Genomic DNA, 22,075 nt, shown 5'->3' with positions numbered 1-22,075 from the left:
GGTACGGGACCGTTGGTAACGTCGGTCGTCGGTACGTGGTGTCGTGTGTGTGTGTGTCGCGCGCGTGTACGTACTATATATATATATATATATATATATATATATATATATATATATAGCTTGTAGAGTAAATGAGATGGTGGTATATAAAACGAGGTTGATTTATCTGCTGTAGGTTGTTACAAATAACCACTTGGAATATATAATTATATATATATAAACACTCAGTATCCTCTGATATAATTTTAATTTGCTCACATTCATTGTTCCTCGTGTGTGTTGCAGTGTGCAATCCCAATACATGCCCACCGATCGTTGTACCAAAGTGCGAGTTTGATCAAGTGCCAGTGGAGGTCGTCAATGCGGGAGGATGCTGTCGTTATTTCGAATGCAGTACGCTATATCGTTGTTTTGTATCGTATATGTCGAAAGAATATTCGCATCTATGTCCATTTGCATTCGCAGTGGACCTGACTATTAGGTAGTTATATATTGGCAGTGCAGATCCGTTCCGACGCTATGTGTATTTTTTCGATTGAATTATTTTTCGATGATGTGACTCTTGGACTAATGTATTGATAATTTGATATTCACCGCGGAAACTGTGAATCCCGCCCCCCGATTTACATCGACCTCGAAAGATTGAAATTGAAAATATTTCAGATCTGACCTTTGGCAGCAATAATCGGTATTCCCTAAAGATTTTCACCTAGCTTTCTTCATTTATCCATTGTTTCTCAATTTTTAGAATGTTCTCCAGACGCAATGTGCCCTCTTCCCGAAACCCCAGAGCTGGATATAGGAGAGGTCTTACAGAGAGACAACAACTACTGCTGTGAGACGTACATTAAAGTGTGTGTACCAGATCAGTGCCCCGCACCACCTGTATGCACAGGTGGCTTTGTTCTGGAACAGCAAAAGATCCCTGATAAGTGCTGTGAAACGTACAATTGCGGTGAGTAGTATACTTAGTTATAATATATATAATATATATATATATATATATGTAATATAATATATTGTATATACTTTATACATAGCCATTCTTGTTCTATAATTGCAATAGTAATGGAGACCATAAAAAGTATGTAAATAATATGTATATTGATTCAATATCAGTCTCTAAGAATGTCGTGTTTTTTGGTGCACACATCTTGTTTTATGACATAATGGTATGTGCGAATCTTAAATTTATCGAATTTATTATACGATGATACGGTTCTCTAGAATCATTACCGTGCTTTTGTAGATAATTTAGTTACACAGTTGACACAGTTTCTTACAGACACGCGCGTACACGAGGTCGTTAGCATGCATGCACACACACACACACACACACACACACACACACACACACACACACACACACACACACACACACACACACACACACACGTGAATACGCAGGACCTGAGCACGCACGCACGCACCCACAAGGACACACAGGGACACACAGGCGCACTATAACACGCGCACACGCGTATACGCACAACCACATACTCATTTTTTATTTTTATCAATTATTTATTTAACGATTTATTTAACTATATATTTATTTATTTATATTAGGCGTAAATTTCCTTTCCAGTTTATCCAGCAAACAAGTGCCTGTACAATGAAACCGTTGTAGGAAGGGATCGAGTCGTTGAGTATGAGGTATATATCCAAATAATGCGGGTAAATTCTTGACAGAATGTACCAGCTAGAAGTCCGAACGTCGCTTAAGATTACAATCACCATTCGTTAATATATGTTGGTCTTCCAATTCATTTCATCATGGGTGAATAAATTTATTTTTTGCGCTTTTATTCACTCCTGGTTTTAAACATTACGCGCTACCATTGCTATCAGAAGCATCTCCTGCTCGCGTTATCTGGAAACAACTATCGATTCATTGTCCAACACTGTTGTTATTGACTGGAATATGCTATCCGCAATTATAATGGGTGCATTAACATGGACAGTCACTGGTATACTGATTAACAAAGTGTTCTTTTATATGTTGGAAAACTTCAATGAAAGCCTAACAAATGTAAATATCCCAAAAATATGTGTAAATCGTCGCGTATTCATTCGTGAAATCCTCGTCTCAGACCCACGCCATCCACTCTATGCATGTTGACTAGGTGGTGCGCCTCTTGGTCTCCTCTCTTTTATTGATCCTTAGTAAATTTTAGTATAGATGTATAACGCATGTGCGAGGAAAGGTCTACATAACAAACTTATTAACTATGTTTCAGCCCAATGAGACCTGGAATGACGGACTATGTAAGCACTGTCAATGTGTGAAGAGGCAACCAGGCCCTGCTGATAACTTCTACGATCCCGTCTGTGAAATCGAAAAATGTCCGAAAATAACGGAGGTAGATGAATTGCAGATGTACATATAACTGTAAAATTCCTTAATTATCGCAGACGAATTACTCTTAACAAATTATTTTTACCTATAGCTCTTATCTACATTTATCGCTTGATTCTTAATTGCAGGAATATGAACCAGTAGAAACACATGGCAAATGCTGCCCGGACGTTGTCAAGATGAGGTGCAAGTTCAACGAGCACGTGTATCTGGTAAGAGTGGTTTATTTTCGTAAACGTTTCCTTGTGAAAATGATTGGTGCTACATTCACCAAGGCCATCATTAAAAGATTCAAGTCAAAGGTCAAGGATGTTGAATTTAAATGAGAAACGTTTATTTCGTTTTAGCAATTGATTTTCAGCTTTTACTAAGTTAATTGTGAACGCATTTATTCTTTATTATTATTGTTATCCCGCGAAGTCATCAATCTAATTTAATCACGTTTGCCTTACGCCGAAAGCGTAGATTATTAAAGTAATATTCTGAAAATGTACCAAGAATATTGCATTATTGAACGTGCTCCAACTCTCACAGGAGCATGAAACTTGGCCTTCACCGGATGGAGACCCATGCAAGCTATATAGTTGTCAGCCAAATCCTGACGGTACCGGAGTCTATGCCTTGCTGAGTGTAACCTCGTGCAAGACTGACTGCAAGCGAGTGAGTCATGCATGATTCGCAATATTATTGCTATAGTTAGAATATTACGTCAGATGCTTGCCATACCAATCCGGTCTTCTATATGTTCCTTAGCTCCACGACTGTTTATAGTGTTTATATTAATAATAATATTATATATATTAATATTGTTATATAATATATCTACCATCTACAGAAGTGATAATTCAAGGAAATTTGCATTCCTTTTGTTCTTATAGTCTGAGATATACGTTCCACCAAGACCTGAACGCAATATTTGCTGCGGTGAGTGTATCAGGGACAAGTGTGAGGACAATGGCAAACTTTACGAGGTAGGTCATTGATGCATTAAGTTTTTCATGGTTCGAGTGAACTATCATACATATATACGATAGTTCATTCGAAGATTTCTCTGCTAATGTCAGAGGCAATCATTAAGCATCGTTGACAGTATAAACAATTACACTCTGAAAACAAAAATATAGCAAAATAGTTACGTAGTATAATTTTCGTGCCAAAAGTTTTGTGCAACTCTCAGATGAAATGCTCTTGTTACTTGCGGTAGGTTGGAGAGACCTGGACCAGTCCAGAATCTGAGTGCGTTATAAATGAATGCAGAAGAAATGGTGAGGTTAGACAGCAGTACAAGGAGTGTTCACCTCCACAGTGTCCTAGGGTAAGCTGAGAGCGTACTTTGGCGTTCCTTTCGCTATTTTATTTTAGCAAATACACGACAAACAAATTAGTTTGAATTATTAAGATAAAGGGATAGATGCAAAAGGATTCGGTTTACTGCTCAATTTGTTGTTAGATGGTGTTCACAATTAGCGTTTCGGAATGTTCTAGTACTGGTATACTTACAAAAGTGTTTGTTTTTGCTCTTTCAGGAACAGCAAATCTTAGATAGCTCAGGCTGCTGTTACGAATGCACGGATATACCAATTATCACCAATCCGCGTAAGTTGAGTCTCCCCGCATTTTCGTATTGTAAATTGTGCGCTTACTTCAAACATCTATTCCAAGGGATCAATACTGGAATTTGCAGTTTACCATTGTAGAGTTCCTGTTTTTCAAAATGACTAAATCCTGCATGGTGAAAGTGTTTACTATTCAGTACCGAATAATTGTAATGGAATTATTCTATACACCAGTTGTTTCCCTTACAATAATTAATAATTCAAGTAAATAGTTTCTTATCCTCAATAAAACCTTTTCTGGATAAACAAGGAAACATACGACAGAAAACGCCTTTTTTGTATTAAAAATTTTACATAATAACAAACATCTTATTTATATTTATTACCAGGGTGTTCCTGGATAAGTAATGTTTTCTTTGTGTTTTCCAGCAAGCACATGTGAACCGCGTCCAGTAGTAGGTAAGGAGGTTCGGTTTGTGGTGCGTGCCGAAGGTGGTACCACTTGTAGGAACCAGAGACCGGTTTATGGAATGAAAGAATGTGGTGGAACCTGCGATTCCAGTTCCACTTTTAACACGATGATAAATGATTTTGAGTCGGACTGCAAGTGCTGCACTGTTACGAAAGAGGTTATTATGCTTTCCTTGTTATCTTTCCTTCTATGTTGTTCCTTGTTGTGCATCTTTGTTATCACATATATCTTGTTAAATAGGTATCTCATTTCATTAATTGCAAAGCTAGCGCCACAGATAATGACAACCTTCTTTTCCATTTACAAAAGAGACGAGCTTTAACCTTCCCCTTATTGTTTCTCAGAACGGAATTTTAAATGGACGCGCGAAATAATGATAAGAGTTGCATACTGAGTCAAGTTTTGAGTTGCATTTTCTACAAAAATGTATCTTTGAATTCGGATGTCGATCAGCTAATCGTTTTGCCTCTGTTTATTGCAGGAGAGCGCTGAGGTTGTCCTGCAGTGTGACAATGGACACGAAATCGTGCACACCTACAGGCAGCCGGTAGCGTGCGCCTGTACGGTGTGCTCACTAAGTGGCGGTGACAGCGGATTTGACCTGCCCACCGTTGTGCCCGTCAAATAGATTGTCGGACTTACGCATCCTCTACAACCACATGGTTGAAAACCGCCGCATCCATGCAGCGCAAACGTGATGTGTCCGGAGAAAAATGTGTCACAAACGCACCTAAAAAAAACTACGAAAATTTGTTTAAAAAACACATTGCATTAAAAACAAATTAAATATGTCAATCTTAAGCGTTTGTACAACTTTACTAAAGTACTACATGATTGCTCGCAATTTACTGTTATAATATACAGTACAAATTAATAAAAAAAATAAAAAAATAAACATCTTACCAGATTTGTAGTCTGGTAAGTATCAAAATCTAACAACGTTAATAAAGGTTATAACAGTTTAACATAAATTAAGTTTCTATCTATATAGCTTTGGAATATAAATCCAAGAACGAGATAACGCATGATATTACAGATTCCGCGAACGTAAATTCATAGCTATATACAAACTTTTTTGTTTCATTTGCTTCTGTGTATAACGCAGTAGTATAGACTGGTAGCTGTAGATCGTTAATATAATAATGGTAAATCATGCACACGGTAGATATGGACATACGAAATATGTGTTAATCAAGTCCGGTTTTCGTTTTCTCAAACACTTATTTTGTAATAAACCCAGTTTTAATATTTCTAAGTTGTATAAATGTCAAAACATTCCTGCAAATAAAACGTTTACCTCTAAAAATAAAACATTTGTTTTCATTTTATTCATATAGTTGTGTGCCATACTTGAAAACGCATTTATCTGAATTTACCAACCTTTACTCGACCGATAAACCCTCCTGCTCATTCTATTTAATTCAGTTTTCCCGCTTAATTCAAGATGCTTTTTATTTGCGTTTACTTCGGCATTCCATAAATTATCTACACTCAATCAGTGTAATGGATTTATAATTAAAATGAGGCAAATGATAAACAATAGTATACTCCACTGCTTTATCACAATCATTGTTCGTTTACACACATGTTGACGCGTTAGTGGTATAATGTCTGTCGCGTCCTCCGTAGCGCGCAAGTATTACGAGCTGCTACAATAAACATAGATCGAGTGCGGTTATCACGCATGTCTTGACTGAACCTTTCGAATAATTATTGACCAATCTCCCCTTACAAGAGCATATTACGCATTTCATACTGTCAGAAGTGGACTTGTTATCACAATGCATGGTCGAGACACGCGGGAATCGGCCATGCAAGTCAAATTTACGAAAAAAAAATATTCGTCGAAATTCTACCGTGATGGAACCACGCTTTGCGTGCGCAAGGGACAAAGGAGAATGGCTTTTGCAAAGCCACTGGAACCATTTTCAATATCCAGTTGAAAGCCATGCTATGACTCCCCAGCGTATTTTAGGCTAGACTTTATATAGTCCTCGTGACGTTAACATACGAGGACACGCCACCAAAGAGGCACGAGACTTCTGATTACGCCTCGGTGTACGCGCTTCAATATATATATATATATATATATATATATATATATATATATATACCGAAAGTTCGACAGTAGTGTTAGAGAATCGTTGCAGGATCTGTCATTAGCTGAAGATAAAGAATGAAAATTCAGCGCTATATATTTAGCTAAAATGTGTTTCTCACTGCACAAAATACTCGAGTTGAATGTGCAAATGTCAAATATGCGCAATATATATATATATAGGTATAGGTAGTCCTGCCAAATATAGGTAGGCTAAATATGGCCAAATATGCCCAATATAGGTAGTCCTGCCAAAAACAATAAATCAACGTTTTGAAAAAAATAACTTTTGCTTGCTGTTTAGTAGCTATTTTATTTAGTGCGATTTATTCTGCACGCAATTATTGACACAAAACTATACGAAAATATCTCATTTTCATTCATCATCATTTCTCATCGCCTAGGTCAGATATAACGATTAGTCGGTTGACAACCGATTCTTCAATATTGCAACGGAACTATTTATTTCACACGAAACTAGAAGAAAATATCTACCAGAAGGACCATCGAGAGTGACCATGTCTTATAGAAGTTATTGGTCATTTTAACGTGCACAGAGTGTGTGCACGCGAGGTCATTTGTTTTATCACAGTATAGTGTCTGTCTCGAGTAATTTGGTTTGGTGATCAGTACTTACTATACGGGTGACGGGCAAACGACCTAATACCGAAACGTTGCGAGACGTGAAACGACTACGATGCCTAATGAATACGCGACGTAATAAGGAAACGATGCAATAACCGGGGCGGCGCATCGGCAAGTTAGATTCACCTGTGTATCGTGGGTTGACAAGGGCAGAAATATTACTGGTAATCGTCCCGCGTCAAATGTAGGCCTACTAGTTAGTATTTGTGTGCTGAGTGATTCAATTGTGTGTCGCATTGATTTTTCGCGCCTGAATATCGCTGGGTCATTTCAGACAGGCGGCGTCGCGGCTAGACACTCCCTTAATCATGGCGCATGCGTCAGCCAGACATAATATAGGTCATGCCTAGTAAGCTCAGCGCATCAATACTAATCGGACGCCTCGGAGACAGTGTAATTAATGTGTATTAGTAATTTAGACACGCACCGCAGCGACCTCTCTGAGAAAACAAAATGATACACAGTGATACACGCATTTGTCACAAAACGGGCGAGTTTTAATGTGTATGTGTGTATCAAGCGCAAAGTGACACTATGTAGTTAGGATGCTGCGGGAGGAAGCGACGGTTGCCCAGGATTCTGAGCGGTCACTATTAATACAAGAAACGTGACGGCATTGCATTTTGATAAGGAATTACACACAATTCAATCAATATATCTATATCTAGATATATACTCACGCATACATGAGTGGCAATGACTATATAATGCGTAATAAAATATTAATTATCAATTACCTGATCAGAATACCAAATAATATTAGAAAATACCATTATCTTATACAATAGGTTCGATAAATAGATAACAGTTAATTTGCAGTTTATCTATAATATTATTTGATGATAATTAGTATTATATATTGGTTATTTTATTTTATTCTAAATAAATTACATGCCGTTCATTTTATTACGTATTTCATTATTTATTTCATATATAATTATTAGTAATATTATATTAAAATTTGTACTTTTGTTGACTTCATGAAATGTGTCATTTATTTCATATATTATTAGTAGTAATAATTATATTAAAATTTGTACTTTTGTTGACTTTCTGAAATCCTACTCGCATACGGAATTCCTAAAGGTGGTGTACACTAACACTGTGGTGCAAGTAATTACAGATGATGGAAACACTGACTTAATTCTTTGATATTATAGACTGGTGTACTCCGAGGAGACACATTTGGCACCATACCTATTCATCATTGTACACTATGCTATGAACAGCCATAGCAGAACATGAACACCTTAGTCTCACTCGATCGCAAAGACAAAGTGGTTGCCATTCTGCCATTTATATAACCGATAAATACTTTGCAGATGATATAGCACTAATGTTTGACACGCTGGAGGACTCACAGATGCTGTTGAATAAAAGATTGCTCTATTATCTGCTGTGCTAAATTATAATAGTCAATGTGGGTGCAGCACACATGCCTCGGGCCTAGAAATGCACCCGCAGTGTGACAGAATTTTACAGAACCGGTTCCTGATACAATCATGTTTAACTGTAGATAGGCGTTCAAAGTAAAGCAGAAAGAGTTCGTTTATAAAAGTACTCTAATTTGAGCCATTTCATAGAAACAGCTTGCCACAAAATATAATGATCTATCGGATGGGTTTATAATCCACGTCCAACGCTCTGCCCATGCTCATGCAGCCGAGTTCCTTACGTGCACTCGCACATGCGTTTACGTGCACGCGCGCGTGTATGTGCGCGTATGCGTATACGTGCACGCACGCGTGTACGTGCACGCACGCGTGTATGTGCACGCACGCGTGTATGTGCACGCACGCGTGAATGTGCACGCACGCGTGTACGTGCGCGCATGCGTATATGTGCGCGCATGCATGCACGCACGTGTGTATGTGCGTGCATGCGTGTACGTGCACACACGCATGTATGTGCGCGCACGCGTGTATGTGCACGTACGCGTGTATGTGCGCGCATGTGTGTACGTGCACGCGCGCGTGTATGTGCACGCATGAGTGTACGTGCACGCACGCGTACATATGCACGCATGCGTGTATTGCACAACGTTTAAGTGCTCATAATTTTTCCTTAACTACCTTTAATTTGCATGTTTATTGCACTAAATTGAAGCTCTTTATCTTCTCTTTCCAGCAAAGACCGTACATATAAAGTGTATGAGCTAATCACAGAGCTCCCTTCATTTGGTATGTGTACATGTTGTTATATGTTTTTCACTGTGAAATCAGCCATTTCTATATTATATTTTGCGCGCTCTCTCTCTCTCTCTCTCTCTCTCTCTCTCTCTCTCTCTCTCTCTCTCTCTCTCTCTCTCTCTAAATAAATAAATAAATAAATAAATAAATAAATAAATAAATAAATAAATATATATATATATATATATATGCGCTATATCTCTAGTATCCGGTCTCTTCTGGATATGATCTAAATGTGCTTAGGTGCCCCTCACAGTGCCCCGGTGATGCGGTGCCTATAGGTACCCCTACCCGGTGATCGGCGGAATGCATAGCAGACAGACAGAGTTGGTTATTGTAGTAGAATAGATTTACGATTGGGTTTTTGTTATGGCAGACAATTTTGACGTTCGCTTGAGCTACTTATGAGTAGATTCATTCAAGAAATGAGACACGGTTAAAGATCAAGAACATTCTATTAGCATGCAAAAATTATAATAAAAACAGCAACTACGTATGCCTTGCCGTCTTAACCTCACCCCCATCTATTAGGAATAGTTAGATCCAGAATTTGGTACAGGCGACTACTATAGCAATGTGTAAGCTCTATCTGGGTATTGATATTTGCGCGGGGTTGCCGTAGCAGCCAGTGCCGTGGGAGGCTGCAAGTGTACAGCTGGTACTGCTGCTGCATCCATCCCCAAACATCTGTGTAGAGGCTGTACGCGGTGTGTCTGAGATTTGACCAGGAGAACCATTCGTTACCTAAAGCACCGTCGTGTGGAAGCGTATCCAATCTGTCGTGTCCACGCCGTGCAGAGAGATGAAAATCAGGTAAGCCGGCTGCTGTTATATGCGTGCTTGATTCAAGTATATTAACTTGCTTAATCGTATGTAACGCCGTATTATGGTGACTGACATTGTATTTTTTACATTTGGTTGATATCTGCAGATTATGGTGGCGATCGTGTTAGTACGCTAGAACGCATGTGTAAGGTAATAACATTCGATGCTCAATCTACCACACATTATCAAGGTCAGACGCTGTATTTGTACACCCTGAATTTGACTGATATAAAACTTTTCACTTCTCGTATCTATTTACATGTTGAAGACACGCCGGCATGGATTATTTCACGACAAATGTATACCGAGTGAATATGTATAAAATACGCATAGCCATATAAATAATCAATTTAGATTCGCTTCAGCTAAATGTAAACCAATAGTAGATAATAATAATATGATCTATTATTCAGATATTATATCTATTATATTTTTATTTACACTATGTGCCTACGAATCGAATTATAATATATGGTATATATTTTCATTTATTTATCCGAACAACTCCATTTATTCATATATATTATATATATTAATACATATATATCAAGTATCTTTAATATACGATCCCTTGCTCGGTGCTATTTGTAATACACTTTGTTATACACTTGATGAAGACCTTTAACCTGACTCGGCGTGGCATTAGCCAATAGGGGCCGACTGTAGTCGATAAGCAGGCAAGCCTTCTTCACTCGCCACGGCAGCCATATAATGCCACAGTTATGGTAATATCAGGAGCATATATATATATATATATATATATATATATATATATATATATATATATATATATATATATATATATATATATATATATATATTATCATCATTATGCATACGCCTGAAAGCACCCATGCACGTGCTCACACGCACATATATCATATACACAGTTTATGTGCTCTTCATAATATGGATAAGCTAGCATCATCTATATCTGGTTATGAAAATGGAAAGATTTTCGATGACACTAAAAAATGATTATATTGACCCCGGCAGACGACAGACGACGTGACGTTATTGAAGCCGCGTGGCCTTTTTCTTTTGCGCTGTGTGCGATTTTCGTGTCATAGTCATGATTAGTGACTATATAGAATCCGGCGCTCCTGCAAAGCTACTGCCGGATTATTACTTCGTAATTTTGCACGCAAAACAGCCGAACAGACAGTGACCACCTCCACATAGAGAAATTATAAAATTCCTAGTACGCACATAGGTCGCTTTCTTCATGCATATATTTATGCGACTCGCATCCGAATGATATATCTTAATTAGAGCAGACACGAGGCATCGCGACGTTAACTCCGCACGTTAACGCCTTATTATGTTTCACTATAGGCCTATGTAGGAGGGAAATGCTATCCCCCGGGCGTAGAGGGACAGTACCGCAATGTGGCAGCACTAGTGTTAGGATTAGGGTTAGGATCAGGGTTAGGGTTGCGGTTAGGGTTGCGGTTAGGGTTAGGGTTAGGGTTAGGATTAGGGTTAGGGTTAGGGTTAGGGATATAAGGCCATGTCTAACGGAGGTATGACTGTGGAATCTTTATGTGGAAGATTTGGACTTTGAAGTATACGTCAACTGTATCACGTGACTGTCCCTCCACGCCCGGGGATAGCAACACCCTATGTAGGAACGGACACGTAAGAGGACGTTACCCCATACGGTGCCGAACCGGTAGCAGTGATTAGTGGTGGACACACGCTATACATGCCCTTCACGTCTATACGCCCGCGCTGCCCATCGTATTTCGTTGTGCAAAATTAAGCAATCCAATTTGTGCCCATTCAGCATTTACAAGGAACACGGTCGAGTAACATCGTCTGAACAATACAAAATGGCGTCCTCCAGCAGACATTCTTTATAATACTGTACCATTAACGCCACAATCTCATTTATAATAGTGAAATCTACATGTTTCTAGTAGTATAGTATATAGTATTAAGTTCCGAATATATTGATTCTCAGCATTACGAGCATTCGTGACCGATGGTTGAGAAATATGTTTTTGCAATATACCATTCAGTGGTTGGCACAATCTAAGTTCATTTAACATATTAGATTCTGTGGTGCCTCTGTCTTATGGCTGTCTGACGTAGTATAGCACGACTTGCATATAACATAGCTAAAACTTTAATAATGATTTTTATGTGTGACTATATCTGTAACTATGGTTGAACTGCGTAATTCGAAATTATTTAGTTTATTTCTGCATAACACTTAATTAAGCTATTTCGTCCATTCCGCTATAGCTCTGTCTAAATATTAGATGACAATAGCTGTTTAAAGTCGGTAGAGAGCTGGAGCATACACGTACGTACTTCACAACCATGCATGGTCTGTGAAGTCGATTAACTATTAAATCCACTATGAATGACTGTTTAATTATATGATGTTTGTCACCGTGACAATCCATCATGTAAGGTGTTTAACTCATACATGCTATCTTGGCGCATGAATGCTATTGCACAGAATTTGTAACATCGCGTAAACATAGTGATCGAGATACCATACTCGTATAAACATTTTAAAATGTGTTTGCGAAACTGGCAGCATTCATTGTTGTTGGACATTTTTTCATCACGGCAACATCAGTTTATTGTGGCCTATGTTTGACCAGTGGTTAAATCTACATTTCCATTTGGCAATTTTGCTGAACGAGAGACAAATTTCCTATTGAAAGAACGGAAACTTGCCGTGTGGTAATAGGATGAATGAGTAATCACTGAACAGACACGTGATAAGCATTTGTGAACAAATATTGCGTCTGAGTCAGCAGTGCATCACTGACTATGCAAGTGGCGACTGGAAGCGTTGGCTTGGCCAATTTATAGACGTAACGATGAATCCCCCACCGGAATAATTACAAGTCATTATCAATAATAATCTTGTAGCAAAATTTTATCGTTAGCAACTAGCTGGTTCGCAGCACTTTGATGTGGCGAGAAATTTTCTTCAGCGTTTCATCGATTCGCATAGCAACAGTGTCTATAGTCGTGAAGTCATTTCGTTTCATTGGTTTCACTGTCTTCCACTTCCAGTAATTTCTTGTCGTAGGAGATACTAGACTTTTGTAAAATCACATTTCCACGCGTGAAGATGTGACACGCACATCACGTACGTCTGAATCCTTGCGTCACCTTTAAAGATACAATTTCATGCTTTAGTCTATCCGCGTGATGCAATGGAATCCATAGTACATAGAATCTTGTAATATATAAAACGATTATAATTCGAGCATTACGAGAGATCTTTACGAGAATTTATGCAGTGTTTTGTGATAATTTTGATCACACCCAAATATGGATTTGGTTGGTTGAAAGTTTAAAACGATTCCGCATTCAGCGACATATATTTTATCTTAGACCCTATATATCGCTAAGTATATATGATGTGGTTAGTATGATATTTGGTATTAATATTTGATATTTTTTAAGGCGTTTGGAGAGATATTTGTTAATGGTTGACTATCGAAATACGTGACAGTATCGCACATTCGCAAACCGATGAGTTCATATGTGTAGCACTTTGTCTATTATATTCGATAAATCTGTACTCTTAGCTCGATTATTTTTGTAACTGACTATGAAGATAGTAGACAGACTTTCAGGGTTTAGATTTATATAAGAAATTAATTTAATAGTTTGAACAAAAAAGTCAGGATCACAGTACGCTTATAAAGGGGATTTCCTTTCTTTCGATTTATAACAGTGTTTGTAAAATATTGTTACCAGTAAGATATATATTGTGCAATTATGTACAACTAGTCGAATTAATAAGGTATGACTTACTCAGTCAGGTCAGGTAAATTTCTAATGATGCATACACCACAAAACCGTTATAACGAATCTGTAAAACAGTTATAATGACCGTAATCATAGTGTGCAATCATCTTTTATATTTACAAGGTGCGTACGGTGTGTCATTAACTCAGAAGTATTAATTACCACCAGAAAAACACCACAAAACCGTTATAACAAATCTGTAAAACAGTTATAATGACCGTAATCATAGTGTGCAATCATCTTTTATATTTACAAGGTGCGTACGGTGTGTCATTAACTCAGAAGTATTAATTATCACAGAAGTATGAGAAAATTAGTAGAACCTGGGTCTATATATGCGCTATCGTTGTATCGTGGGTTTTTTTATGATATCATCAAATTTAGCTATTGCAAGATTTCGTTTCATCACAATTATAGTAAACGGACAAACTACCGGGTTTCCTTCATGTTACGCTACGATGGATCATTAATAGCAGACTGTGAGGGGCTGTTTGCATTCTGTATTCGCCATGTGACAGTTGTCACAATAGCAGAATGTGTTAGCGCAGCGTATTATATACGCGCATGAACGCTAGAGAACAAAAGCTCCAAAATGAATCCATAACGATGACGAATTATGTTCGGTAATTAACTCTCATTTTAATCCGTCATTGTTAATTTGTCCGAGAACGTATACGATTTTTGTAAATGTATGTCATTTGTAACTTTTCCTTCTTTTATTATCGGTAAAGTCCCGACCGACTACTTCGTACTACTCACTCACGCGACGTCTCGATATCAATAGGGCAAATCACGAGGCTGAAGACTACGCGAGAAAACAGATTAGGTTGATTGTTACTGTGCAGCTGCTGAACCAATTAATACGCATTAAGTCGCGCGCGCGCGCGTGTATGTGTGTGTGTGCGTGCGTGCGTGCGCATGTGTGTGCTTGCGAGGATGCAAGAAATTGTGTGTGTCAACTATATATATATAGCTGAAGAGCGAGCGAAATGCGCGTGGGCGCGTGTATCTTAGACAGAACGTGAAGGACATTGCAACAATTGTACCGATTAAATTAAATCAGGTGTATGCATCCGATGGGGCCGTAAGGCGGTAGTAGGCCTACCGGGAAGGATATTAATTAGAATCTGTGAAGAAACCCATACGATATATTATCTATTCTAATTATTGTTTGTTGCCCTCGAGTGTGTTGAGACTAAGAAGGTTAAGACGATTCTATAATTATTTTTATCTCAAAGGTGTTGGACTCATTAGCATCGTTTCTCATCTAACACAAATGCATTCAAACTTATAACGCAACTCTACTATAAACTATAATTTCTTTGCACCTTCTAAACCGAGAAACTCCCAGTAGCGAACGTATTACTGCTACTAATCTAGTATTATAATATTATTGTGTTATAATAACACAATATTTATGTTCTTATTTGAGAGAATTGTTAAAATGTTCATTTTTAAATTGGTATTTATATCTATAACAGTTTGCTACATGGTTGTGTACATACGCGCCATATACTATTGGTTATAGTTTATTCGCTAGACCCTAACGACACATAAAAATGGCTCTATAAAGAGCCGTATCGCGTGAGTTTATGTCGTTGCTGGGTTGCATTGTGTTCCTGGATCAACTCACTAGAAAATGAGCTTGCGCGGACATTCATGCACTCACGCGTTTTGCCTGTAGCCATTGGGTTGTAAAGCGACGCCTGTTTTGAACTACAGTACATTTGGCCCGATGATATCTTTGCTCCGACAACACGCATGTCGCTCGTTTTAGTATCCAGCTATAAGTTTTCTAATCAAGTCATCGCCACTTCTGGTTGCAGTCCAAGACATTGATGATCTTAAGATGGCGCTACTGTTTTATGATGTAGTTTTTGTTTAGTACTTGTTGAGTGACTTTCTGACTATGTAGTACGGTTCGCTCGACGTGTACGCCGGAGGAATCAGATGTTCAAAAACGTTTACTATTAACCATTTTATTTTATCTCCTCAAATATCTTGGTAGGTTTATTAGCTCGCGAGGTTTGATCAGAATTATCCGAGACGGATAGCGAGTTGAGTATGCAGTCAATCAAGTTATTGGTTTAATTCGCGAAATAACTGTCTGAGTCTCTATGAATAAATTTGAGGTCGTCTAATCAATTAACTAACATTGGATATCTATAAGCAAACAAAGTACATATCCGTGTTTCCCTTGTCAGTTTCCTATCCGATCCGAACGTCATGCTTATGGGTCGAGTCGGTTCTGCTTAGCTTGTATTAAGAGTAGTCAACAGTCGATGTTGCTTATTTAACGAATTTATGGCGTATGAATTCCGTCATCCAAAGCTCACTTAAAACCTCTAAACACATCTGAAGTCTACCTCCAACTGGGAAAATACACACGTACTATTGCAAAAGCACCCATTAAGTTATATATATATATGTATAGGATCACACAAGCTAATTGTGGCAAAAATAACTCTCATGCCTACGTATGTTCGATTGTCAAAACTTCTTGCGCCTACAACAATACGATGCTGAGCACGGCTCACTACTCTTCCCTAGCCTTATAATCCGCTTGCTTTGTTCACGGTGCTGCTGCCAGCTTCTTCATTTGAGTTGAATGCCTGGGCCGTTCAAGTTTAGATCTCGTGCCGCGCGAGTACAAGCCTGTTAGATGGAATCACACACGATAATCCCACTAGTAGTAGTTGATATATTTTCCCAGTCTGTGGACCGTTATGTTTGACGCTTCAATTATGCTTCTTTGGCGACAGTTCTAAAAGGGTACCATCCGAAACAACGTGCGATTGTGTTGTTGCACGGCACTTGTAATGCATGAGACGTTTTGGGACCTCCATTGGTTGCTTTTCTAGTCTGTTATTAGGATTTTACGGATATATTAGGGAAGTTGGCCGAACACAAATTAGCCACTGTGCAATTTACGTTACTAGCGGCTATATGGGTATGAGGGTACTGTATGTGGTCAGGAAATTCAAGCTAGTATTAATTTTTGGCAATGTTTGGATGGTAAATCAGGAAATTCATTTTAAGATGATCAATAACATTCTTCTGTCTTCTCGCTAGTTATGCTTTTATGCCTTGGATGTCATTAATGTAGTTACGGCGATCGTGTAAAGCTATTTTGTGCGCCGTGTTTACTATCCGAATTCGCGTCATGAAATCAATAAACCCTTCTGCTTTTAATCCAGACACGGCTTCAAACACATTATTTTCCACTATAGGCTTGTAGTGTTCAACCATGTGGGTGCTTCTGGATGGTTTAATCAAAATTACGCATCCTCTTCAAACATCGCAGCTGCCGCCCGTCAAGCAAAATATTATTGGCTATCCCCTCGCTCTTCATTTTTACAAATTTGGTCACCAGCGTTCATTGTATATCACTCTTTCGACCAATATGTTCAAAGCATCAGAAGCAATGTTACAAAAATTAATATCGCACAAAGTACATTTTTAAAACAACTGGAAATTCACTACTCATGTTACAGGGACTCACAGTGACATAGAAAAATGATAGCTCTACCATGCAGTGTGGCCCCTTGGAACCCCAGCCCCATCCGTTGACCCTGTAGCTGGAGGGAATAGTCTACATTTAGGGGCCCATAGAGCTAGAAAAATGAAGGCAACTACATGTAGAAGAATGATTGCCGTATATTTCAGAACGTATATTCGGGACCTTGAGGGAGGATTCTGATTGGTCGAGAGACACCACGTGACCACGTGACGTCACGTCACGTGGGCGTCGTCACGTGGTGTCGCTCGACCAATCAAAAGTCTCCCTCAGGGCCACAGTACAGGCTTCTCTACTACTTGTGGTCTCTCGGCGACAGAATTGTTTATTTATATTATCAGTTATGAGCAGGAGAAAGATCGGTGCCGGCGGCTACAAAAGCGCCGTTTAGCGAGCGACGTTCTATTCTCGCGTGCAGTCTCCGTGACATCAATGATCGCATTAATATATTTTTATACGATCTTTGGTGACATCCTATGGCTGTCCTTACAGCGTTGGTGCCTCAACTGCAACGGTCTGTCCACCCGAACTTTTCCGAGTCACTGAAGTCTGGTGGGGCAACCGAAGGACTACCTCCTCACAAACTATTTAAAATATGATTCTTCATGTGCCTCTAGTTTTGTAATCCACTGTCATGCATGCCAATGATGTGACCGTACCATTCGAGTAGCCCTATTTTCACTCACTCGTTAACGCAGAGCTTCGTTAAAAAGCTTTGAAAACAAACGTATAGAGAGTTACCACACAGAGGCTTTTTTGTTCTCCTGTACAAAATGAGTGAGTTGTTTTACATGACCGCGAAACAACTGCGTGTTTCCTCTTGTCAGCAGTTGGTGATATACGTCTTCATGTGATTCATCGCGCTGGCGTTAGTCAGTTCGTGGAAAATACGTGAATTTCATGATAGATGAGCTGCCATACTAAAACGCGCGCACTTTATTCTTGTTTGACTTACGATGCCTTACACGCCCTTCAATGAACTCTACATCGTCTGATCAAGCCTTTCTATATTTTGCTGAAACATAGTTAAACTCGCTCTGTTTTCCCTTTACCACAAAATTCAGCCCCAAGTAATTACTGATACAGAAATGGTTTATCGGAGCGACGACTAGTTACCAGAAGCAATAGGTACTTCAAGTAGTTGATAGGTATGATCAAACTCGCAGAACGTTTTAGGCAGCTACTGCAAGTAGTCGACTCGCTAATTTAGGCCCTATTGCGTGTTCGCCACAATTCGATCCTGAGCGCCAAAACGATGTGATAGGTAGTTTTCAGCATTCTCGTAAGGAAACTTGAATTTGATTAGCCGGTCCTATACATCTTGTGCGCCGCTCCATCAATTGTAAAATCGGGTTGCAACACATCTCATCTTCTTGTATTGTTTTCCGATTAATAGATATCATTTTGAGCCTTATTATTTATTAGTCCTGAATTATAATCTTACCAATCCGATGTTGCCGCGATGACCGTCACGTGTGTTTCGGTATCTCAATGTATGCGGGAATGAGCTGCTGTTGGCCCTCCCACACCCCACCCCACAAACTTCGCAACCATGAGGTGAGTAGGTGAGTCTCATCTACCTTCCATCTAATAATCTACTGATTCTACCATTAATTTGGCTGATGCGTTCAGAGCAAACCAACCGGAGAATAAACACATAACCACCAGTCTGTTAAGACACAGTCACAGCGGCAGTATAGCCATTTTGCTGAGATTTGGTCAATCGTTTTCGTTAAAAACAGTCTACTATGGGTAAATCCTACAGTGACTCTCTCATTTTCCACGTACTGGTGTAGCACAAATTTTTCGCGAGAAACGCATTGAGCAAAAAATACGGTAAATGTACACGGTTCCGGGTTTAATAATAAACTTCATTAAAATCCGCAAATATTTGTTAGCGACCATAATTTTGTAGTTAATCGCTGTGTGACAAAAGCAGATATTTTATCTTAAATTTTCTGTTTTATTTGGTTCCGCACGTCACCTCAATTAGTCCATCAATTACACAAGGGAAAAATAATTATGCGATAGTTTTTCAGAAATTTCTCCATGGAATTGGATAAACACTAAGCTTAACAGCATACTTTACAAAGAGCGAACAAAATTGTTCAGTTTTTATGCAACCTTGACAGTTGGGATTAAAAAATATGGCAGATTTTAGTAGGGTATCCTCCATTGCACCGTCGTGCACAGATTTACTTTCTCGCGCAACGAATTATTTAGTGTAAAAATGAGAGACATTTCCGCCATAGCATACAAGCGCTTGTGGGTTATTTCTAGAGTAACTCCATTAATGCATATAGTTTTGCCACAGGGCTGATGCCAACAACGTTGGCACAGCTGCGACTTACATAGTAAGATTATTAGTAAGTCTAGATTATTACACGTAAAACACCATCGGCGCGATGGTTTGTTGTAGTTGAGTGCTAGCGCATGAGATGTCTCCCACTGTGGATTACCCAGTTGCGCAATTGTGAGTTTGATTGATTGTGAAAACACTGAGAGGAATCCATGTTGATTAAGGGACGTGATGCAACGAGCGCGATCACTGAATGAACGCTTTTGGCGTCGGATCCTGCTACGCTATACATAGGTTCTTGTGTGAACGCACGCTATCTAGCGATAGATCTTCAGCGCGGTTTGCTACTAACAAATCTTACATTCGAATATCAGCACTAGAAATACGTAAAACCCCTCAGTAACAAATTATAGCTCAAGCATCTCATAAAGATTGGTTTCGCTACCAATAAACCAAACAAGTATATGATTGAACAAAACTGATCAACTACCCAACCCATAATGCTCGCAAATGCCCTCCACGACGTTCTATTCACAACACATTCCGTGTACGTCTGTCGAACAGAGCACACAAGTGGCAACTACCTCAGACAAATACTCGCTCACGTTTCGCCAACACGACCAACTAAAATGAAACCCTTGACACAATATGCGAGCCAGGACACAAATAATACAAACTTCGTCCTTCCTTCATTTCTCCCACTACACCTTCCAAACGAGGGTGTTGACTCCGCATTATTTTATAACAAAATCGTACTAGGCCCCTAATGGGTATGTGTAAAGCAGCTACTTGTTGGCTGCTTCTCGAGACCTACTCGAAAGGGTGTATATCCTACATCATTGGCACTTATTGACAATTTTAATTAGATTTCTTTTATACGTCATTGGTAAAAACCTAAGGTCTAGCTGTACGTTTGTAGTGGTGTCACGTTAATTGCGTGTCTTGTTGTCCCATGAACGTTTTAGCCAGATCAATATTAAGTTAATTACGTTACGGTTAATATCGCTAAGTGTATGTCTAAACTTGTAATATCGTAATGTAATGTATGTATTATATGTATTGTAAGCATGTGTTGTATGTGTAATGTTGTGTTGAAATTTATTTCAACATTACTCCGCCTAGCTAATGTTGTAAATACAACGTTACCCCACTAGCCAGCCTCACACTTGATCGCGTTTTATCAAAGATAGGCCCTACTTAAAAGACAAACGTGTAAGGTAGACAAATATGTATGACGAACCTGCTTTACGCAACAGATTTTTATGTTGAATTCGGTGTTATAAAATGAATTCGTTAGAGTAAAGTCAAGTCCTGTTGTCTACAAAAAAAACTTTAAAAAATGTCCGCCATTTTAGATTCGTGATCGATTCGCGCGTCCGTGTATTTTGAAATGCCCGAATTTGCCTCATGCTATAGATGTTATTGTCTAAATTTCAACATTAGTTGTGGGGTGGTAACATAAATTCCACTCTCATTAAATGTTAGAATTCTGACATACACGCAGTTGCTAGTATATTATCTATCTAATGGCTTGCACGCGGTAGCCGCCTCCAACTGATATCCATGGTACAGTCCACCAAGTTTATTCTGGAAAACGGCAGACGCAGAAGAAATCACAGAGTTAAAGCGTTTACCCAAGCTGACGTCTTGGCAAATTGCTTTGGGAACCCACACGCTATAAAATTCTGTCAACATCAGTTTACGGGTCGATAGGTTGGAAGCGACTACTCGTTGCCGCTTACCACCCTATACCCGCCCCTACATGTTAGTCTATACGTCGCTAGTGAAGTCTTGTAGTAACTTTACTCTCCGAGAATGAATCAGACAACAGATCCTGTGACTCATATATGTAAATGAGTCTCGTTCATTTATGTGCCCATTGAAATTATAAAGTTCCTTGCGATAAGTTCAGGCTATATGCAGGCGCTAATTCCAATATTTTTGCCAAAAAATCAATATATCTGCTGGCGAGAATGGAATCTCCCTCACACACACACGCACGCACGCACGCACGCACGCACGCACGCACGCACGCACGTACGCGCGCGCAGGTACGTACAAACACATACACCCCTACATACGTACACAGACAGACACTTTTCAGCGCTTACTCTATTTCTCACTTAATAACCACATCTCTGTCTCGCTCACCCCTTCTTACTCCTTATCTCTACCTCTACCGCTATTCCTTCACATCTTTTCTTCGCACTATTCCTCCTCTCTCTCTCTCTCTCTCTCTCTCTCTCTCTCTCTCTCTCTCTCTCTCTCTCTCTCTTCTCTCTCTCTCTCTCTCTCTCTCTCTCTCGTCTACTCTCTCTACTACTCTCTCTCTCTC

At 39.1% G+C, this 22,075-nt stretch overlaps 2 protein-coding genes across 2 annotated transcripts in view; both read left to right on the top strand.

The window, feature by feature from the left end:
- The window catches only part of LOC106807875 (hemocytin-like), a 62,784-nt gene extending 57,086 nt beyond the window's left edge, over positions 1–5,698 (top strand). The window contains exons 90-100 of the mRNA XM_014810366.1: positions 286–393; positions 749–955; positions 1,589–1,656; positions 2,241–2,363; positions 2,488–2,571; positions 2,894–3,019; positions 3,238–3,330; positions 3,564–3,674; positions 3,886–3,955; positions 4,345–4,544; positions 4,869–5,698. Coding sequence (XP_014665852.1) covers positions 286–393; positions 749–955; positions 1,589–1,656; positions 2,241–2,363; positions 2,488–2,571; positions 2,894–3,019; positions 3,238–3,330; positions 3,564–3,674; positions 3,886–3,955; positions 4,345–4,544; positions 4,869–5,015 — 1,337 coding nt within the window. The 3' untranslated portion in view covers positions 5,016–5,698. The remainder of the gene's footprint in view (positions 1–285; positions 394–748; positions 956–1,588; positions 1,657–2,240; positions 2,364–2,487; positions 2,572–2,893; positions 3,020–3,237; positions 3,331–3,563; positions 3,675–3,885; positions 3,956–4,344; positions 4,545–4,868) is intronic.
- A 4,233-nt stretch (positions 5,699–9,931) lies between these two features.
- The window catches only part of LOC106807879, a 25,294-nt gene continuing 13,150 nt past the window's right edge, over positions 9,932–22,075 (top strand). Inside the window, exon 1 of the mRNA XM_014810371.1 lies at positions 9,932–10,132. Coding sequence (XP_014665857.1) covers positions 10,122–10,132 — 11 coding nt within the window. The 5' untranslated portion in view covers positions 9,932–10,121. The remainder of the gene's footprint in view (positions 10,133–22,075) is intronic.

Source organism: Priapulus caudatus, unplaced genomic scaffold, assembly GCF_000485595.1.
Source record: "Priapulus caudatus unplaced genomic scaffold, Priapulus_caudatus-5.0.1 Scaffold239, whole genome shotgun sequence".
NCBI lineage: Eukaryota > Metazoa > Priapulida > Priapulimorpha > Priapulimorphida > Priapulidae > Priapulus > Priapulus caudatus.
The sequence above is the reverse complement of the archived record's forward strand: the minus strand, read 5'-3'. Positions and strand labels throughout refer to the sequence as shown.